Below are 19,608 nucleotides of genomic sequence, written 5' to 3'. Positions count from 1 at the left end.
TCCTCTCCTCTCCCGCTCATCGTAGCTTTTTTTCCCTCCCACCATGTTTTTGAACGATGTGGTGCGGTATGAGGGCAAGGGATAGAAGGTGGTAGGGCTATGGGGGTGGTAAGACAGGTACCCCTTATCTATATAAAAGTACCCCCTTGTGAATAGTGGGACAGAACGAAATTTACCTGGGTGGGTAGGAAAAGATGTTGTGGGGGTGGGTGCTGAACACAATTCGGTAGTGGGTGGTCCAGTCGGGAGAATCTCCCTAATAAGGCGGCCATGATGGTTGGATGGGAGAGGAAGGGGACGACGATGGCGAAAATGGCGACGAAGATGCTGATGTTGATGAGTTTGTTTGTTCCATGTAGCGGCTTTGTACACGCAAAACTCCCTTGTGCTACCATGTCCTCTCAACGGTCTAGAGCCTGTCGTTGGTGCGATCCGGTGGGTGAGGTCCGCATGAGCCGAGTGAACTCGGACGAGGGAAACAAGATGGGGAGGAAGGAGATGTTCCAGATCCTTGCTGTCTTGGCGGGAACAACATGGTCGTTTGCTGGAGAAGTCAACGTCGCACATGCTCAGCGTCCTCCTCCTCGTCCGAAATTGAGGAGTGTCCCCGAGGTAGATACGGAGATACGGTTTGTTTCCCCTGAGTTATGAGGATACAGGAGTGCAAACAATCAGGAGCTTGTGGCGGAATGATGCAAGATGACGACAAATTGCCAGACTTCACAAGCTCCTCCGAGGTCAAGGAAGTCCTTGACCCTAAGGTACATCCAGTGCGCCGCTATGCAGCACGATTAACGAGGGAGCAGACAGGAAAGTACTCGACGGGGTTGAAGATCCAGGACATCTCGATAGGAGACAAGTGTTGCTGCCATAATGCTCACTTGTTCGCTAAGTGGTTTTGATGTGCAGAGATGGCCCCGCCATTGGCCCCGACAGCTTCGTCTCAGTGCAGTACGTTCTGCGTAGATCCAACGGATACTTCGTTGATGCCTCATACGGCTTTGATCGTTTTGGTAAGATTGGAAAATAGAGCAAGTAGGCAAAACAATGAATCGGAATACGAGGAGGGGTTTGGAGAGGTAGAAAGGTGAAAGGAGCGTGTTGTGAAACATGCACAGTATAGCAAGGAAAGTGGGAAAAGAGTTGTTCGAGGATTAGGATGGAAGGACGAAGAAACCTCATGCAGTTGACAGACAGTTGACAGACACCTTCGACTTCAAGATGGGAAGACAGCAAGTGATCCCAGGTTTTGAAAAGGTTGGATTCTGCTCCTGCTCCTGCTCTCCTGCTCCTGCTCTTTCTGCCCCTGTCGTTCTCAGCGCATCTCAGGCAATCCTCGGCATGCATGTTGGAGCAAGAAGACGCTTCATTCTTCCTCCTGAGATCGGCTACACGCAAGGAGTCGGTGACAACAAGCCTGGACCGATGCCTCCAGGGTTGAAGAGAAGCTAACTCTGTTAAGGCAGCTCACGTTTATGAAGGTGGGGAGAGAGGAGAGCGCTCGAAAGCCACAGGAGAGAGCCGCTGGTCTTCGAAGTGCAAGTATGGGAGAAGGGGGGGGGGGGGGGGGATGTTGACAGGTGGTCGCAGGTTGTGAAGGTCAAGTAGAAGTTTGGAAAGTGAGAATTGGAAGTACAGGAGCAGGAGTGTAGAAAAGTGAGAAGGCAAGTGTTGAAGATGAAGAGGCGGAAGTGTTTCGAATGTGTCCTGTTATATCATAACTCCGATTCAAAGTCATTCCGCTCCTCCATGCCAAAAACCTGGAGGAAGAATTCCGAATAGTGGAGAGCGAGCATGACGAAAACGAAGATGAGCACGAAGATGTTGGTGGAGTTGAGCCAAGAGACCCCATCCTCCTCTGCCTCGTCCTCGATGGAGATGCTCCCTTTCTCCAGCTTCTCCTTCTGCAGCTGTTTACAGAAACGACGAACAACAGGATCGGTCAGATCGATCCCATGCTTCTTCGCATCGTTAATCATCTCCTCCGTTGGGTTGTCGAAGTCCGCATCCTCGAGAGGGGTGAAGTTGCCCTGCGCTCTCTCCTTCGCCGCCTCAATCCTCTGACGGGACTCCTCAATGCTCTTGAACATCGCCTCGGCCTTGTCGTGCTTTCCGGCGTTCTTATACCCCAGGGCGATGCGCTCAGCGTCTTCCAGCTGCTTCTCCAGCAGTGAGAAAGTGTCCTCGTTGACCACCTGCGACTGCCCTGAGGAGGACCGCCCTGTCCCGTTGCTGGAGGAGGAGCTGGCAGCAGTGGCGGTGGACTGGATCGTTCCTCTGTCGAACATGCCCGAGAACGTGGCTTTGTCGTTGTGTTTCTGCTTTGCTATCTGTTTCCGCAGTTCCAGCAGCTTCGCTTTGACCTTGACGTTCGTCGGATCGATCTCGTACGCCTGCTCGAGGTCCTGCAGCGCAAGATCCTGCTCGTGTGCTCCAGAGGACGCTGGGGTGATGCGAGCCAGGGCCCTGCGGTAGAAAGCCTTCACGCTCTGCGGGTCCAACTCCAAGGCCGCATCGCATGCCCTCACACAGTTCTGCCAGTTGTTCTGCTTCATAGCGCACGCCGCTATGTTGAGGTAGCACGACTGCTTGTGCCTGCTGATCGCCTCTATCATCTCCTCCTGCCCCGAGGAAACGCCATCTTCGTCCACGATCCGGTAGATTTCATCCCTTAGCCCCTTGCCGTTGGTCTTCCAGTCCTCATGACCTTCGAGCACCTCCAGGTACTTGAATACAGACAGAGATTCCTCGTACTTGATGTTGGCCATGTCGAACTTCTCCTCCTTGAAGAGCAGGTTCCCCTCCTCCTTCATGCTCTCCGCAGCCTCCAGCCTCCCCTGGAAAGGCAGCGACCGCGTGTCTTTGAGCTTCTCCATGTGGTAGATGGAGGACTGAAGGAAGGAGGGAAGTCTGTCGTACTTGCGCCTGTCAGACTTCATCATCTCCGTCTTCATGGCCACGGCTTGCTGCATGAGCCTCCCGAACTCTGTGTCACCACCGAGCATGGCAGATGAGCGCAACGAATGGGAAAGGTTCAGGTCAGCCAGCTGCCGGGAAGAGGGCGGGGATAGCGGCAAGGTTGAATGCAGAAGGCGGTATGGGTGAAGCTCAGAATAGAAGTTGGGAGAGAAGGAAGAGGGGGTGCGGTCGGGTGGAAATGAGGAGGCGACCAGGGGAGGACGGGAAGTGAGGAGGTTGGGTGGAGAGCGGGTATGTTGGATGAGAATGAGGATAGAAGACAGGAGAGGAGGGGCAGATGATAGAAGGAAGAGGAGGAACACGGGAGGGAGGGAAGAAGGGAGGGAGGGGGGAAGAAAAGGAGGGAGGGAGGGAGGGGAAGAAAAATCTGAAGAAAAATATGCACTGATGGTCTGCCATACTCCCGGTTCCGCTACTCGGACATTGAAATGGCGGGGCAGGTGATGGCGAAGACGCGGTGAGGAGGTCAGAGAGGAGCACAGGAGCACAGGAGAGGAGAACTCTCTGAAAGAAAGAGGCAGAGATGATGCAGGACGAACAGGAGCGGGGGAAGGTGGAGCAGCAGGTGTAGCGGAACGAGAAGGTGGAGCAGCAGGTGCAGCGTCAAGAGCGCCAGGAGCAGGGCGAGGAACAGTGGGATCATTTGAAAGGAGAGAAACTCGCGTACAGTCAGGAGGTGGATCTATTGAAAGGGAACAAGGAGGATAAGACGTCTTGTGAAGATGAGCAGAGGGGTGGAACAATTTGATGCCACCTGGACGAGCATCTCGGTAATTCCTACAGGCAGCTTGCCTGTTGGAGCCAGGGAAATGAAATAAATTTTCAGGCACTGGCTTGCCAACAAATGAGCGACGTTCTTCGAATTCAGAAGGAGGTTACCACATCGGTATGCGAATGAATCCTCTATTTGACAGGACGGGGCTCAGACTGACAGGGAATGACGGGCCTGTTTGCTGATCAGGTGTATGAAAGAAAGGTCCAACAGTTACAACAAGAAGTGGAAGGCCTTAGAAGCGAGAACGAGAGCCTGAAGAGTGAATGTAGCGCTCTCAAGACGAATGCCAAGATTCTAGAGCTCGAGCTACAGAGATGTCGGTCGGCCATGGATGCGATGCAAGCCAGTACTGAAAGCTCGAAGCGGCGAGACCTGAACAGCGTGGTTTCCACGGCCAAACAGACACGGGAGAGTCTTGCAAGAGTGGACAATGCTTGTAAGAACTTAGAAAGAAGAAAAGAGCTCGAAGACAATTATGTCCAGGTGACCTGCGACTCTTCTCTCACTCCTTGCAAAACAGCCTTGTCCACTGACATATAATGCAGGTTGTGCGTAGGAAAGATGAAGAAATTGCTGACCTGAGAGGTCTGCAGCACTTTCCAACTTTCATGTTTGAATACATTTACAGAGAAGCTGTCAAGATACAAAACAGAGAAACAAAAAGTGGCACAAGAACTAGATCTAGTGTTGAAGCAGCGACACTTCATTTCGGAACAGCTCGTGTTGGCGAACGCAGGCGACGACTGTGCAGGAGAATCCAAATGAATAAAGGTAAAACTTGATCAGTGTGCTTATGCTCTTCGTGAATCATGTTGACCCAGATACTCACACGAATCATGAATAAAGACACAAACATATTCCACTCTTCCTACTCCTGGAGGACTTGAACCTCCCCGTGGGCCTCAGACCCTTCAGAGCAAAAGATTCACACCTCATCAGAACCGGGTAGCCTCCCTCCTGCAAATGCACGTTGGCAAATGTAGGAACGTTCATCTATGAAGGTCGAGTGCGAACACTCGAGTCTCCTGCATCCCGCTCAGGAGGAACCCGCGCAATTCGTCTTCTGAGGTGTGAGAGTCGTCTTGATTGGTTCATCAAAACGAGAGAATGTACTTTAGAAATGATCCTGTAAAGTACTGCACACAGACAGTCAGCATCCCGTACAATCGCACAACGTACACGAAGACGCGAGGGGAGAAAAAGGATACTGGGATGAGGCGAGAGAGAGAAGAGGAAGCAGCAAGAGAGGGAAGGACAGGGAAGGACAGGGAAGGACAGGGAAGGACAGGGAGGGGACAGAGTATGAGGATCGGCATGATATCACTGCATAGCGTCTGCTCACCAGTCGTTGATTCTCGCTGTCCTGGGTCAGGCTTTTATACCCTTCTCCCCGCCATCCCCTACCCCACCCCTATGACTAAACCTGCTTCTTCAATACCCCTACCCATCTTTCAATTTGCCACCCACGCCACATTTCCCTACAGTAGTACCCCTGTCTTCCCATGTATTTCATAGATGGGATTAGTACCCCCACGAGTATCCCCGCACGTGATCAACCCCCTCAACAGGAACAGGGGGAGGGTCATGAGTTCAGAATGGAGGGGTATTGTATACTATTTGGTGGGTGGGGTGGGGTATTGCACGTGTGACCAAACTTCACGTGCGATGAAGCCCCCTAGTGGAGAAGTGATCATTAGGGTAGGTAGGGGTAGTCTTCAGGGGGGTGTGAGGTAGTCCAAAGAAGGGTAGTAAAACGTAGAAGGCTATGACATGGGGGTGGGGTAGGGGATGGCGGGGAGAAGGGTATAAAAGCCTGACCCAGGACAGCGAGAATCAACGACTGGTGAGCAGACGCTATGCACAGATATCATGCCGATCCTCATACTCTGTCCCTCTGCTTCCTGTCCTTCCTTGTCCTTCCCTGTCCTTCCCTCTCTTGCTGCTTCCTCTTCTCTCTCTCGCCTCATCCCAGTATCCTTTTTCTCCCCTCGCGTCTTCGTGTACGTTGTGCGATTGTGCGGGATGCTGACTGTCTGTGTGCAGTACTTTACAGGATCATTTCTAAAGTACATTCTCTCGTTTTGATGAACCAATCAAGACGACTCTCACACCTCAGAAGACGAATTGCGCGGGTTCCTCCTGAGCGGGATGCAGGAGACTCGAGTGTTCGCACTCGACCTTCATAGATGAACGTTCCTACATTTGCCAACGTGCATTTGCAGGAGGGAGGCTACCCGGTTCTGATGAGGTGTGAATCTTTTGCTCTGAAGGGTCTGAGGCCCACGGGGAGGTTCAAGTCCTCCAGGAGTAGGAAGAGTTGAGCATGTGTGTGCGAACGGTCGGCAAGATACGTCCTCGATATCCATCAGGTGGGTTGTGTATGGATATAAAGAGCTGTAGGTCACATATGTTTTAGAAGACATCACTCTGAAATCAACACACTCATCACATGTTTTTCTTTTTCCAAGTGCCCTATCTCAGCACTTACCAATGGAGGAAATGAGGTGATAGCTCTCGACGGTATGCTGCTGGATTTGTCTGGTTCGTCTCCCTCTTCCTCTGATATTTGTGATGAATAGTCACCATCGTGAAATATCAGCGGCTGTTTCGATCACACGGAATCCCCAGGTGTGTTTTCGATTTGAAGCGTCTGTGCTGCATTTGACACCGCGGGGCCTGTACGGCGCAATAAACTTCTAGCAAGGAACTATAGGAATTTCTCTTGCTCCCATGTTAAAAATGAAGTTTCAACAAAGAATTCGAAGGCGGCATTCCTAGCATTTACTGTAACATGGTAGATAGTTATGTCTTATCGCTTCAGCTGTAAATGTTTGATTCAGATCAATCTTGTTAAGAGCAATATTAATAGAGCAAGTCCAACTTCCTCCCCTCTTGTCCCATTAACTGAAGCGATCTGGGGATTCTAAGTTGGAACATACCTCTCACTCCACCTTGCCTGACTTGCTTACTCTCTGCCTGCTCCTGCCATGCCCCTGCCCCTGCCCCTGCATCTGCACCTGCCTCTACCCCTGCACCTGCACCTGCACCTGCACCTGCACCTGCCCCTGCACCTGCCCCTGCCCCTGTCTGTTTCCTTGTCCATCTGCGTCTTCCTCCTTCCTTGGCCCTCAGCTTTTCCCTGCGCCTCCTCCGCTCCTTCTCTTCCCTCGTAGAACTTCCAACTTGATCTCGGTACGGTACTCCTTCATCAACACGCCTACTCTACAAATGCCCAGGGACTGCCGTTGAAACGGATCTCCTTCTGACCTCTGGCCTGGTATACCTTCTAATTTTACTAGTAGAGACGCTAATTGAAATTGGATATGTCATTACCTTGTCTACCTGGGACCCAGCGACCAGAGACGGTGGGCCTAACGCAATGCACTGCCCTTAGGAGGATGGAGAAGAGGGAGGAGGGGAGGGGGTGGGAGGAGGAGAGAAGAAGGGGGTAGGAGTAGAGGAGAGGAGGCGGCAGGAGGAGTCGGCAAAGGAGGTGATGGAGAAGGAGGAGGCATGTAGAGACACTTCTGAGGATCGAAGCCTTTGTGGAACAGTCTAATGGACAGAGTAACGAATCGAATGAGTTACAAGTGTTTCTACAGTGACATTTCAACCAATCTCATCTCCCTGCCATCTTTCTGAGTTCCTTCTATGATTTTATCATCGATGCCATCCAACGTGACATGAGCTGCTAACTTATAGCGAGCATGATGATGATGTATCATCGCATCGCAACCTGATAGGTGCTCGTTACCTCAGACATGGATTCCCTTCCGATACCCAAGTTGCCCGGCTACATCATCGATGACTCCCCGATCCGCAGGCAAGCTGAAGCATGACAGACAGAACAACCAGTGACGTTGTTGAGCAGAAACGGCAGGACGAGGACGTTGGAGTATAAATCAGGCTCGTTGCAGGGACGTGGAGAGCTGAGGGCTGACTGTGCGCATCAGGTTACAGCTATGTGCAATCTCTTGAAGAAGAGAGCGAGATCGACAAGAGCCGCATGTTCCCATCAAGTAGGGAGGACGCGCCCTTGGCAGCAAGCCTGAGGATACCGACGACTGAGGAGAAGTTCATTCCTTCATACGTCACCCTGGACGGGAAGGTGCTCAAGTTTGAAGCGTTCTTGAAGGACGAGATCCCAGACTCTCAAGGAGGTGCGGACAAGTTGTGACTCGGTTCTTTTCTTGACGTGTTTGCCGTCAGACTACTCCATCCGCAAGTTCTCCGTGTGGTACTACCTCGTCGACAACAGCTTGAAGATTAACGAGATCAAGCAGGAGAATAGCGGCCTCACGCAAGGTTTGTACATGTTGATATACTGATTGCTTGAATGTTGTCGAACTGATTGCTTGGACCTTGTTGATGCGAACAAGCTGAGGCTGGTCTGCAGGTACGTTCCTCAAGAGGCACAAAGTTCCTCGCATGGAGAAGGATTCTCGTCCGAAAGATTTCTTGACATGGAGAGACATCCGCGTCGGGGAGATCTTGAACGTCTACGGTGACCAACAGAGGAGGAGAGGAAGGGGAGGAAGGGGAGGACCGACCTGATGCAGGCCGAGAGATCACCATCACAAACTGCGACAAGTTCACAAGAGACTTCTACAAGTGCTCTCTTCCCCTCGCCCTGTACTTCTCCTCATGTCGCTCTTGCTCGTAGGAATGAAGGAATCGAGCAAGGAGAGCAGGTCAACATTCCTTCGGACCCTTATATCATGCGGCGCAAGGCAGCAGAGGAGAAGGTGAACAACATGCGGCGAGCCTAACTGCACGTGATGACTGGCGGTGATGGCAGACGACGCCCAAGAAAGACATCGACAGACGGCGGCGATTCTTAGACTTCAACCGAAAAGTTCTGCGGTTCTACTGCATGGTGATGAGCATGAAGATGTAGAGGGATCAGCAGAGGATGTAGGGAACGGTCAGGAGGAAGATGAAGGAAAAAAGGAGAAGGAGAGAAGAGAAGGAGAAAGATAAAGTGGAGGACGAGGACGAGGAAGAGGACGAGGACGAGGACGAGGACGAGGACGAGGACGAGGGGGCAAAAAGGAGAGAAGATGAACAGGAGGAGGGGGGAGGAGGGAGATGACTTTGCCTGACGTCTCTGCAGTGGGATGACAGGGAGAGGCTCTACGGAGAGCGGAGGCCCTTCACCCTCCACTTCTACCTCGAGGACGACACGGTAGAGATCTGCGAGATTCACATGCCCAACGACGGCAGGGGCTCCTTCTCCAAGATGCTGAGGAGGCAGAAGCTTCCCGTCAACTCCAAGGAGGCGCTGCAGAGCATCGGCCATGGGCCGTCGGAGCACTACAAGGACAAGGACTTCATTATCGGCAACAAGGTCGACGTGTTCGGCCGCGAGTTCTTCGTCTATGACTGCGATGACTTCACGAGGAGCCACTTTCTCTCCAAGTACAACATTACCCAGCCCCCCCCCCTCACCGACAGGATCCGCACGCCCGCTGCTGAGCCCCCGGCGCGCACGATCCCTCCACCCACGGGCTTCGGGTCGGAGGAGGACTCGCTTGCTTGCATGTACAGCCTTGTGCCGAAGCAGCCGAAGAAGGACGGGAGGAAGCTGATCGAGATGCAAGGAAAGGCGCTTCGGTTCCTGGGGAAGTTCGAAGACCCGCAGGGGGAGGAGGAGATGGACAGGAAGTTCGTGATCTCCTTCTTCCTCGCCGACGACACGGTCAGCGTCTTCGAGCCGCCGCAGCAGAACTCAGGCATCGTTGGAGGTAAATTCCTGGAGAGGATCCAGATGAAGAACCCCAAGACGGGCAAGAACTACACGGCACAAGACTTCCCTGTCGGGGAGGTGGTGGAGGTGAACGCCTTCAGGTTTCGAATCCTCGACTGCGACAACTTCACCAAGAAGTTCCTCAACAACGATGAGACGACAGTTGACGCGCAGCTGCGCAAGCTGACGCTACACGACAGCATGAAGCTCTTGCGGCACAAGTTTGACGAGGACAAGGAGGCGATCCGGCTGGCCTTCCTGGCGTATCAGGACGGGGCGGGAGAGGTGAAGCTCGAGAGGCTGAGCGACATCCTCAGCATGTTCCACGTGGACCTGGCGGAGGAGGAGAACGAGCCGCTGCTGCGCTGGTTTGACCTGGACAGGAAGGGGACGGTCTCCTTCGCCGGGTTCTGCGACGCCATGGAGAGGTCGTCGCAGTTCCCAAACTTCCTCGCGAACATGCAGATGGAGAAGATAAGAAGAACCCCCGTCGCCTCCTCTGCAGGGGATCAGACGTTGAAGTAGACGTCCAGGAGGAGGAGGATGTAGCCGGGAGGGAGGGAGGGAGGGAGGGAGGGAGGGAGGGAGGGGAGGGAGGTGGTGGAGGAGTGTAAGTGATAATACAGAGCGCTTGAATTCAATAAAAGAAATAAAGTCCTCATTCCTGCCCCTCCTCACGACCCGAACTGTTCACATCCCTGTATCGACATGAACTCTGCTCCTCCTTCCCCGTCGAACCTCAGCAGCCACTCGTGGTACTTCCACAGCGACTTCCTGTGGGAGACCGTGAGGAGCGTTATTCCCTGCCGCTGGCACTCGGAGTACATCATCCCCTCCACGTCGACGCTCACTGCACTAGTGCACTCGTCAAGGATGGCGAACTGCGGCTTGTGGTAGAAGAGGCGGGCCATGGCCAGCCGCTGCTTCTCTCCTCCGCTCAGCACGTCCGCCCAGTCCTCCACGCTCTCCCAACCCGACTCGCGCGAGTGCACGAGGTACCCGAGGCTGACGCGGTCGAGGAGGTCGAGGAGGTCGTCGTCCTTCTTGCCGCTGCTCCACATGAGCTCCCTGCTGTGCGGGTAGATCACCTGGTCCCTCAGAGTCCCCAGGCACAGGTAGGGCTTCTGAGGGATGTAGAAGATCCGCTCGGGCTTGGGCTTCATCACCTTCCCCCCGAAGACCGGCCAGAGGTCCCCCAAGATGCGGAACAAGGAGCTCTTGCCGCAGCCGTTGGGCCCGCAGATCAGAGTATTCATCCCCTGCTTCACCTCGAAGGAAAGGCTGTCCACCAGGACCTCGGAGTTGGGGGTCACGATGGGAACGTTCTCGAAGCGGATGATGCCGTCTTGCTCGATCTTGATGCCTCTGCCTGGTTGCAGGTCCTGCTGGTCCAGCTCGCCGTCCCTGAGCCTGGGAGGGTCCAAGTTCCGCCTGCTGGAGGAGCGGACGAGTGTGCGTTGGTACTTGTCCTCCTAGTGCCGTGTCAATGTGTAACGAGGAAGAGGAGGGTAGGAGGGGTAGCGAAGGATGATCGACGAGAATTGACGAGAAGGAATGAGAGAACGAGAAAATCCACTGGACCATGGAAGTGGGAGTGGGAGTGGAAGGAATGAAGGAAGAAGAGGCCAAGGAGGAGGAGGAGGAGGAGGAGGAGGAGGGTAGAGAAGGCTGAAGACCTGAAGCTCCTTCAAGACATTCTCAAGCTCGTCGATTCGTGCGGTGAAACCAGCAAGCCTTGTCAACTCTCTACCCGCCAGCACCAACCGCCCGACAGCCTGCCAACCGCTCAGCCACCTTGCTCTTACACAGCCAGCAAGGCGTGGGGGAACAGAGCATCAAGAAGTTGGGGGGGGGGAATGCATCTCAACAATCAAAGGTATGAAGCTATCTCAGTTCTCCCTCTCTCACTCCGAGCTCATCATACACCAACATGCACACCTGCGCCATCTGCAACATCATCCTCCCGCTCCGATAGTACTCCTCCTGCAGCTCATTCTGCGTGCTGTTGACGTGCTTGGGGTTGCTCATGTTGAGAAGAGGGCGGCTGACGATGTGGTACCCGACCACTGTCGCCATGTACTTGGCGATGATGGTGTCTATCATTCCCACCCCGAACCTGAACTGCATGACCTGAGGGCCGAACAGAAACGTCAGGATACGGTGAGGGAGCAGGAGAGGCACAAGCAGAGGGAGGGAGGGAGGGGGGATGACAAAGACGGAGGAAGAGTAAGCGAGGACAACAACAAGAACAGAGACAACAAGTGTTGAGGAGGGGGAGGAGGATCTTTCACTTTTCTGATGTGATGCTCCAGCTTTCCAAACGACTTCGCGACCCAATGTGACTCCCGCGTATTCCCCCGGTAGAAGGCAATCTCCTCAGAGTTGGAGATTATCCTGCGAGGAAAAAGAGTTCTATCAGGAACAAAAGTTGAATCACACGCACGAGCAGAAGGAAAGGACAAGAAGAGAAGACAGCGAGGAGTTTTTGATCCTGTTGGACTGCTCACACTACAAACCAACTTGCAGCACTGCCTTTCCATCGGTTGTGTTTGCCAACTCACTGTTGGTCGCTTTCTGTGCTGGCTCTATGGCCATGGAACCGATTGAGGAAGGGGGGGAGGAGGAAGGGAGTGAAGGAAGGGGAGGAACCTTGTTGTGACGTGGCGGAACTGTCCCTCGTATCTCTGCTCCTTCACCGTGTACTGCCCGAGAGGTCGGCGCATGTGCGTCAAGACAACTCCAGAGGCAGCGAGGTATGCGAGCATGGCGCCTACTCGAGCATGAGCAACTGAAAAAATGAAGGAGAGGAGCAGAAGGAAGAAACGCAATCGGAAGCAGGAGTCCAAGGAAAGGAAGATAACGTGCCTGGGGCCCACAAACTTCCCACGTTCTCGGCGAGTTTCTTTGCGTAGATGGCACTGGGGAACGAGTGAGGAGAGGAGCAACGGACAAACCACCATCGTCACATGTCAAGAATCGGCTTCGATACGTTTGAGTACAAATCTGCGAGGCTGGGACGCAAGTGAGTTGGCAAACGGCAAATAAGCAACGGAGAAAGACATGAAAAGAGGAAGGGGAGAGGACTGGGAAAGAGACAATAAGGGTCCAACCTGGTTGCAAATTTATCCACATCCTGTGTGAGTAATTGATCGGGGTTTCCAATGCGGTTATCGAGGTTGGACAACTTGTAGTAAGTGAAACCAGAGAGGTACTCCTGGAACAACATCGCTTCAGCCTTAGGGTACGTTTCAGCTATCAGATCAGCATCAACCTTGTAGAGGTGCTGAGTCAGCCGCGTTCTGAAGGACAGGGCAATCTCATTCAATCCATATCTTGCCACAAACACGTCACACGACATGGATATCCAAACTTTTGCCTCACTTCAGTAGATTGTTAACAAACGCGATTGGAAGCATTGCGCCCACAAATCTCAACATGTACTTGCTGCAAAGACGATGAGAACAGCAGGCAGGCATGAAACCAATGCCCGTCACCGGAAAGCTTTCTTGTCACGAGAGATGATCGCTGTTTCGATTGAAGTGCCTGAGCGGTGGGATTCAGTTTCCATTGATGATCTTGCCCAGGGTAGACTCCGCAGAGCAGGCAACGCTTTCACAAACACTTTCACGACTCACCATTTCGAATCTGCCACACATCGCACAGGGTTCTGACTACCATCAAGACCGCAACGAGAAACTGCGTTCAAGTCGATCAATTTGATTAGATGCAGAATTCACAAAAAGGGGGTTTGTGATGAAGAGAGGGTCATCACCAGATAGAACGATTCTTTGCAAAAAGGGGATGGTATCAAGATGGGAAGTAGTTTAGCAAGTCTTCGGAGAAAATCTCGGTCGATGCCTTGCTCAAGCTTGTCAAAAGCTGATAAATGTACCATCCCTGTTATCACCAGCTGACTTGTGCTTGGCTACCGTATCCGCGGATGCGTCCTGATCAGAACATCATGATCATATCCCTTTACAAGCTTGTATCTGTGACCTGTGGGGCAGGGGTTGACGCTTGATCATTTCGCTTCTTCCCATTGCGCCTGTACGCTGCATATGCCTGCGGCGGGCTGAAAATCAGTGGAAGTAGAGATAAGGGCATAGAGATCGACCACGGCGAGCGCCGATGCGAAAAGGATCCTCCGTCTCCTGACAAGAACTGCTGTCAAAGGAATGGAAATGTCGACTATCATTGAATCATCCAGGGTTTCAAATACGTCAACAAGATAAATCTCATGAGTTTACATGTGTATTTCTCGAGGCCGGGAGTTCATATCATTGTACCGTACCTAGGATATCTAACTCTACTTGCATTCCTCTCTCACTCCAGCATCTCATTATTTCATGTTTCGAGCTTGCGATTCATGTTCGTGAAGCGCAATGGCATCGGACAAATCTTGCCACCAGTCAGCTACTGCTTCTATGTCTGCTTCTGCACCCTGTTGGCTCTATCTTCGGGCTTGAGCAACGGCTCTCTGCTCATCTAATCTTTGCAAGCATGTGCTCTCGCATTCTCCACCATGATCTTCCTCAAAATCGGAGCGCAATCACCTTGCCGCCGCTTCGACAGCTGCCATGGCGCTTGACGTCACCCCACCCCCGGCACCAACCCATGCCTCTCAAGCCTACCCCACTATGGTATCAAAATGCATTTGTACCCACTACCCCTCATTTTTACAATAAATTACGGTCGATGTCATGGGTATGTGTGACCACCCACCTTTCATAAAATGTGCGGCAGACACATCTGGAAAAGGACCGGGTCCTTCTCTATTACAACCCTACAAGTGGACCGTAGGGTACTGTCCGGTGGGCCGGGGCCCGGATGGCCGAGACTCCGGGAGGACTCATCATGGCAGTGCTGGCTCGGTACTAAAGAGTACGGTCTGTAGTGTACCATAAAAGAGTATGAAAGCGTTATTTCAAGAAGCAGATTCAGCTATTGGTACTAAATTTGTAATGAGTAACTCCGATAGTGATGTCTTTGTATAATATTTATTATGAGCAAGCTACAGATTACATTTAAAACCAATATTTGATCGATTGTTGCTGAGAAATAAAACTAATGGCTCGTGAAGTTTGCTACCACATACTCCCTTGCTGATTTGTGCCTGGTACAAAATGCTTCCGTAATGAAACGTCAATACAGTACTGTTTTACAATGTTACTGGAAAAATAATTTTTAAAATATGAATAGGCCTTGGCGGGATGCATGAATAGCTGGTAGAATGAGGGGGTAGGGGTGTTGCCCCCTGACCACTTTCTAGAGAAATTCATGCTCAAAACTACCGGTCCTTTGAAAGATATTAGGCAGGGGGTGGGTAGGGTGGGGAAGAGGGCCGCGGTAGGGGCAGAGGCGGCATGCAGGCTGGAGGAGTAGAGAGTGGAGGTGATGCTGGAAGCTGCGATAGAAGCAGCAGAATGGTCTTGGCACTGATATGACATGTATGTGATGTCGTGTTCTATGGGCGGAGGGAGCATGCAGGCAGCATGACGATGAGGGGCCGGACAAAGTAGCATCGATGATGCCCCTGCTCCTGCTCAGGGACATTGAATCCCTACTAAATGGCGATTCAGAGATGGAGGCCAAAAGTCTCTCTGTCAATGTCCCTACCATTTCTGTCTTGTTGAAGTGTGGATGCTTGGCGACTTATTCGAGTAAGGCTATGCTATCAAGGTTGCATATCAAAGGTTCAGTAGATTTCAAGGACTAAGAGTTTTACAGTGATTACCAATTAGATAGTATTCTCCATGCGATCATACAAACTGTGGAGAAATGGGATCAGATAGCTATGAGAATAACGACATTTGTATGTACAGACATTGCTCGATTCTGTTGATGCGTCCATTTGTTCCATCGTTTGACTGATTTCGGTTTGATTTTCCAGACAGCACAAAATATCGAGAAGAGCATCGGCCTTGCTAAATTGGTTACTTCGTGATGGGAGAAGTTTCAGATAGAGATGACTATGAATACTCGACGAGTGAAGATGATGCTGAATATAGCTGGATTGGATGGTTTTGCTCGAGAAAAGGGCATGAATTCCTATGCGAGGTGAGATAACTTCTTTCCTCGCAATAGTGAAGATTTCAAAATCTGGTTAACATCTGAAATCGATTTTCAGGTTGACAGAGAATTTGTAGAAGACAACTTTAATCTCTATGGCCTACGCGCTCTCGTGCCGTAAGAAACAGACAGCATGGTCGATTCCCAATTTTTCTTACTTACCTTCAGCCATTATAATGAAGCGTTGGATATGATTTTGGACATTGAAAGAATGGAAGAGACGCCAACTGATGACAGACAGGTACGTCTTAACATGAGAAGTCCTTTGTGATTTGATTCATGAGATTTATGATAGGCCAAAATTGAATCTTCTGCCGAATATTTGTATGGTCTGATACATGCAAGATACGTTTTAACAAGCGCTGGCCTCAACGCGGTTCTTGAAAAGTACTACAATGCGGAATATGGCAGATGCCCCCGAGTATTCTGCAAAGATCAGCCAGTGAGAAACTTTGCCCCTCGATCTGTCCATAATTGAATTTGACACGAATCTATCCTTGGAAGGTTTTGCCAGCAGCTATTTCAGACGTGCCGCACGAAGAAGCGGTCAAGGTTGGTCGTGTGTGTCGGCACGGATGAAGGCTTGCTGACTCTTGACCGTGTGTAGGTTTTTTGTCCTAGCTGTGAGGACATGTACACCGCTAAATCCAGACTTGACGGAGCTTTCTTCACCACTTCCCTTCCTCATCTTCTTCTGCTACAGTATCCAGACATCAAACCGCCAAGACAAACGGAACGATATGTACCAAGAATTTATGGCTACAGGATACACAAGCCGAAAAAGTGATTGTTCAGGTCATCGAGTTGGTTGCTTCACCACGTGGCGGTTGGCTTGGAATTCTAGGATGATGCTGTATGATGAATCATAAAGAAGTCGAGCAAATGTTCCTTGGTGAAAATTTCACGAAGAACATGCTTCTTTGCCTACCAATGTTTATACTGAATCCAATTGTTTACATCAACTTTGATCTTCAGCGATTGGACACCATGCCAACGGCAGACATCGATGCACACCTTACATACCTTTTGCACTATTCTATTGACGATTTGTTGGAAGGAACCAACAAGTTACAGGAACATTCGATCAGGACACGTATCGGATTGATGTACAGGAATAACAGAAGGCCGCAGTCGCATGGAGATTTACATCACCAGCGTATCAAAGAATCCGTTCTCCTTGTTTATATCATCATACTGTTAACAACTTAGTTGGCACCCGAGGAAGCTCCCGCAACGATCTCAGAGATCTCCTGTGTGATGGCAGCCTGACGCTGACGGTTCATCTGCCTGGTAAGGTCCCTGATGAGGTCAGAAGCGTTGTCAGAGGCAGACTGCATGGCGGTCATACGAGCAGCAAGCTCGGAGGCGACAGACTCCTGCATCTGGCGGAGGATCTGACCGTTGAAGTAGAGGGGAAGGATAGCGGAAAGAATCTGCTCAGGATCCTGCTCGAAGATCATGTCCTTGGGGAACTGCTGGGGCTCCACCTTGCCCGAGCTAGCACGCTCAACACCAAAGCTTCCATCCTTGGAGGTCATGAGGAAGATCTCATCACCCTCGGCCTCGATACCAGTTGGGCTAAGGGGAAGCATAGTGCGGACAGATGGCTCAGAAGAGATGAGGGAGGTGAACTTGGTGTAGAGGAGCTCAACACGGTCAGCATCTCCAGCGAGGTAGGTGGCGAGGAGGTTCTGGGCGATAGGAGTGGCCTGATCAGCGGTGGGAGAGTTTCCGATGGTGTAGCTGTTGACAACGTTGTATCGCTTCTTGAAGTACTGGTTTCCCTTGTTTCCAATGGTGACGAGGTCGACCTCGATGTTCTGGGCCAAGAGCTCCCTGATACGACCCTCTGCCTTCTTGATGGCATACGAGTTGTATCCTCCGCAAAGTCCACGGTCGCCGGTCATGATCACGAGGAGAACCTTCTTGACAGCGCGCTCGGTCATGAGAGGGGAGTCGAAGTTGTCCTTCTTCAAGCGCTGGATCAATCCACCGAGAACCTTCTGGAGGGTCTCGGAGAAGGGCCTGGTCTTGAGAACGGCATCCTGAGCACGACGAACCTTGGCAGCAGCAACGAGGCGCATAGCAGAGGTGATCTTCTTGGTGTTCTTCACCGAGGTGACACGATCTCTGAGCTCCTTGATACCCATCATAGGTCCACATGCGCGAGCACGAGGAGCAGCAGGGGTGACTCCCTTGGCAAGAGAAGCTCCTCTGAATGAGGAAGAAGAGAGGAACGGAGCCTGGAAGGCAGAAGCGGCAGCGCAGAGCGCAAGGAGCAGCGCCGGTCTGTACATGGCGGAGGACGCGGCGACTGGGGGTTCGCGTTCTGCCACCCCGTCATCCCACTTAACCCCCCCACCCCATTGACCCGGGGACCCTATACGTAACCACCCCACCCTTCGCAAAAATATTGCATCACCCGGTCCAAGCCCTGTTGATGGTACCCACCCTAGACAATTCCTGTTACCCCACCCTGTTCATACCATCAAAAAATGCTGAAATATACCGGTGTACAAATCCCTTGTACCAGCTAGTTTAAAATTCTATCGAACACCGGTGCTTTATCCATGATTTGACATAACCGGTGATGGACTATACCCCCCTTTTCGTATCACCCCACCTCTTAGAGACCTCTCGTCCCCCACGCGCCAAATGGACCCCCGCCCCCTTACAATTCCTTTCATGTTTCAACCCCCACCCCACCCTTCAATTTCACTCCACTCACACACCACCTACCCTTCATTATACCAACCCTCATTTTACCACCCCACCCTAACTTTGATGAACAAATTGGCTCCAACCCCCAACTATGCAATATTCCACAAGGATGCCGCCCTCCTTGAATCACCCTACCCCCGGGATAGACCTTTGCCAACTACCCATTACCACCCTGATTGATTTCATGATACCAAAACTTCACACCCCTACCCCATCATTTCCCTCTACGCCTCGCTATGGTTCTTATACGTACCACCCCTTTGCCCACCACACTGCGAAGGATGTACCCTCGGCTTACTGGTACCCCTACCACCATTTTTGAACAGCCCACCCTCCCATCCTTTACCGCCCCCCTCTTCTGCCTTTTATGGCGTTGATGAGCAATTATCTATCCGCTTCATGAATGTTTATATAGTAGCTTCACGATTGATTGTGTGGATCTTCTCTTCTCTAAAAAAAAAGATCGCCAACTTTGATTAGAATAAGCATACTAAAGGATGAGGTAAAGACATTCAAGCCTCATGTGTGCATCACGTGATACTACCCACCCTAATATTGCCAGTCTAGCGGACTAGAAATATGAGGTGGTCACACCCCGATCAAATCCTACTACCCCACCCCTCGACCTCGCTCTTGGTGTTCACCCCAACCGTGAACCACAAACTTTCTGTTCATCCAAGCTTGAACCCCCACCCCTCAAGAAGTGAGTACGTACTTAACCCCCCCTTGTTCCCAATATTCACCCCTACCCACACAGGCTAGCGACCTCACATGCTAGTTTTCCAACACACCTTCTAATCAGAACCTGTCATCACTTTTTTGTTGGGATATTTAAAATTAAATGTATCAATTTGGATATAAATGTTGATAATTCACCATTTTGAAGAACTCTTGTCAAAATGGCCTTTAGATTGTGTGGGGGGTCACGTAAGAAAAGCTATGTGAATCTCTGTGATTCCGTCCTACCCCACCTCCCTGGTTGTGAATTATGCCATGGACCACCGGACCCCTCTGACTCTCTCCCGGATATAGACCGGTTTGGGGGTTCGTTCTCCACTATCTCAACCTGACCCTCGTCCCCGCTCAACCATTTCAGTGTTTTAGGAACTACTACCCTACCCCTGAAATTTCATCCTTTCCATCTCACAACCCTGTTCTTGGAGGCACACCCCTTCCTTGTCCACCCCCACCCCCGGCATCCAGCGGGAGAGCCTTTCGGTTCACGTCCTCAGTCACGAGAGTCCGAGTTGATCGGGGGCCGCCTCTCTTACGACGAAGCGTAAGAAGACCCACCTCGAAGAGGGGGGTAGACGCATGA

General features: G+C 51.6%; 7 protein-coding genes across 7 annotated transcripts; 4 read left to right on the top strand and 3 right to left on the bottom strand.

Moving 5' to 3' along the window:
* Window positions 1-901: 901 nt before the first annotated feature.
* Window positions 902-1,452, top strand: GUITHDRAFT_65692 (hypothetical protein; the record flags this gene model as incomplete). Its single annotated transcript, XM_005838877.1, has 3 exons — window positions 902-1,013; window positions 1,205-1,257; window positions 1,330-1,452. The coding sequence occupies 3 exons, from the start codon at window positions 902-904 to the stop codon at window positions 1,450-1,452; spliced, it is 288 nt and encodes a 95-aa protein (XP_005838934.1).
* A 422-nt stretch (window positions 1,453-1,874) lies between these two features.
* GUITHDRAFT_49725 (hypothetical protein) lies at window positions 1,875-2,990 on the bottom strand (the record flags this gene model as incomplete). The annotated part of the gene is made up of 1 exon (XM_005838876.1): window positions 1,875-2,990. A coding segment is annotated over one exon (1,116 nt), but the record flags the coding sequence as incomplete, so codon positions are not given.
* Window positions 2,991-3,701: 711 nt separating this feature from the next.
* On the top strand, window positions 3,702-4,519 carry GUITHDRAFT_134266 (hypothetical protein; the record flags this gene model as incomplete). Its single annotated transcript, XM_005838875.1, has 5 exons — window positions 3,702-3,749; window positions 3,806-3,865; window positions 3,941-4,237; window positions 4,300-4,339; window positions 4,383-4,519. 5 exons carry the CDS (start codon window positions 3,702-3,704, stop codon window positions 4,517-4,519), a joined length of 582 nt encoding a protein of 193 aa, XP_005838932.1.
* A 3,443-nt stretch (window positions 4,520-7,962) lies between these two features.
* GUITHDRAFT_46071 (hypothetical protein) lies at window positions 7,963-9,650 on the top strand (the record flags this gene model as incomplete). Its single annotated transcript, XM_005838874.1, has 6 exons — window positions 7,963-8,059; window positions 8,151-8,258; window positions 8,314-8,365; window positions 8,418-8,499; window positions 8,553-8,630; window positions 8,868-9,650. Coding segments are annotated over 6 exons (1,200 nt in total), but the record flags the coding sequence as incomplete, so codon positions are not given.
* A 472-nt stretch (window positions 9,651-10,122) lies between these two features.
* GUITHDRAFT_84943 (hypothetical protein) lies at window positions 10,123-13,395 on the bottom strand (the record flags this gene model as incomplete). The annotated part of the gene is made up of 13 exons (XM_005838873.1): window positions 10,123-10,972; window positions 11,177-11,275; window positions 11,439-11,630; window positions 11,792-11,894; window positions 12,150-12,288; window positions 12,381-12,418; window positions 12,467-12,511; window positions 12,611-12,714; window positions 12,772-12,832; window positions 12,882-12,944; window positions 12,995-13,043; window positions 13,136-13,196; window positions 13,273-13,395. The coding sequence occupies 13 exons, from the start codon at window positions 13,393-13,395 to the stop codon at window positions 10,175-10,177; spliced, it is 1,875 nt and encodes a 624-aa protein (XP_005838930.1). The 3' UTR covers window positions 10,123-10,174.
* A 1,993-nt stretch (window positions 13,396-15,388) lies between these two features.
* On the top strand, window positions 15,389-16,356 carry GUITHDRAFT_84940 (hypothetical protein; the record flags this gene model as incomplete). The annotated part of the gene is made up of 6 exons (XM_005838872.1): window positions 15,389-15,557; window positions 15,628-15,686; window positions 15,738-15,810; window positions 15,865-16,011; window positions 16,074-16,121; window positions 16,177-16,356. Exons 1-6 carry the CDS (start codon window positions 15,444-15,446, stop codon window positions 16,354-16,356), a joined length of 621 nt encoding a protein of 206 aa, XP_005838929.1. The 5' UTR covers window positions 15,389-15,443.
* Window positions 16,357-16,733: 377 nt separating this feature from the next.
* GUITHDRAFT_150858 (hypothetical protein) lies at window positions 16,734-17,882 on the bottom strand. The gene has a single exon (XM_005838871.1). It carries the CDS (start codon window positions 17,864-17,866, stop codon window positions 16,775-16,777), a length of 1,092 nt encoding a protein of 363 aa, XP_005838928.1. The 5' UTR covers window positions 17,867-17,882; the 3' UTR covers window positions 16,734-16,774.
* Between the last annotated feature and the right edge of the window lie 1,726 nt (window positions 17,883-19,608).

The sequence above is a fragment of the Guillardia theta genome (assembly GCF_000315625.1).
Source record: "Guillardia theta CCMP2712 unplaced genomic scaffold GUITHscaffold_10, whole genome shotgun sequence".
In the NCBI taxonomy this organism is placed as follows: domain Eukaryota; class Cryptophyceae; order Pyrenomonadales; family Geminigeraceae; genus Guillardia; species Guillardia theta.
The sequence above is the reverse complement of the archived record's forward strand: the minus strand, read 5'-3'. Positions and strand labels throughout refer to the sequence as shown.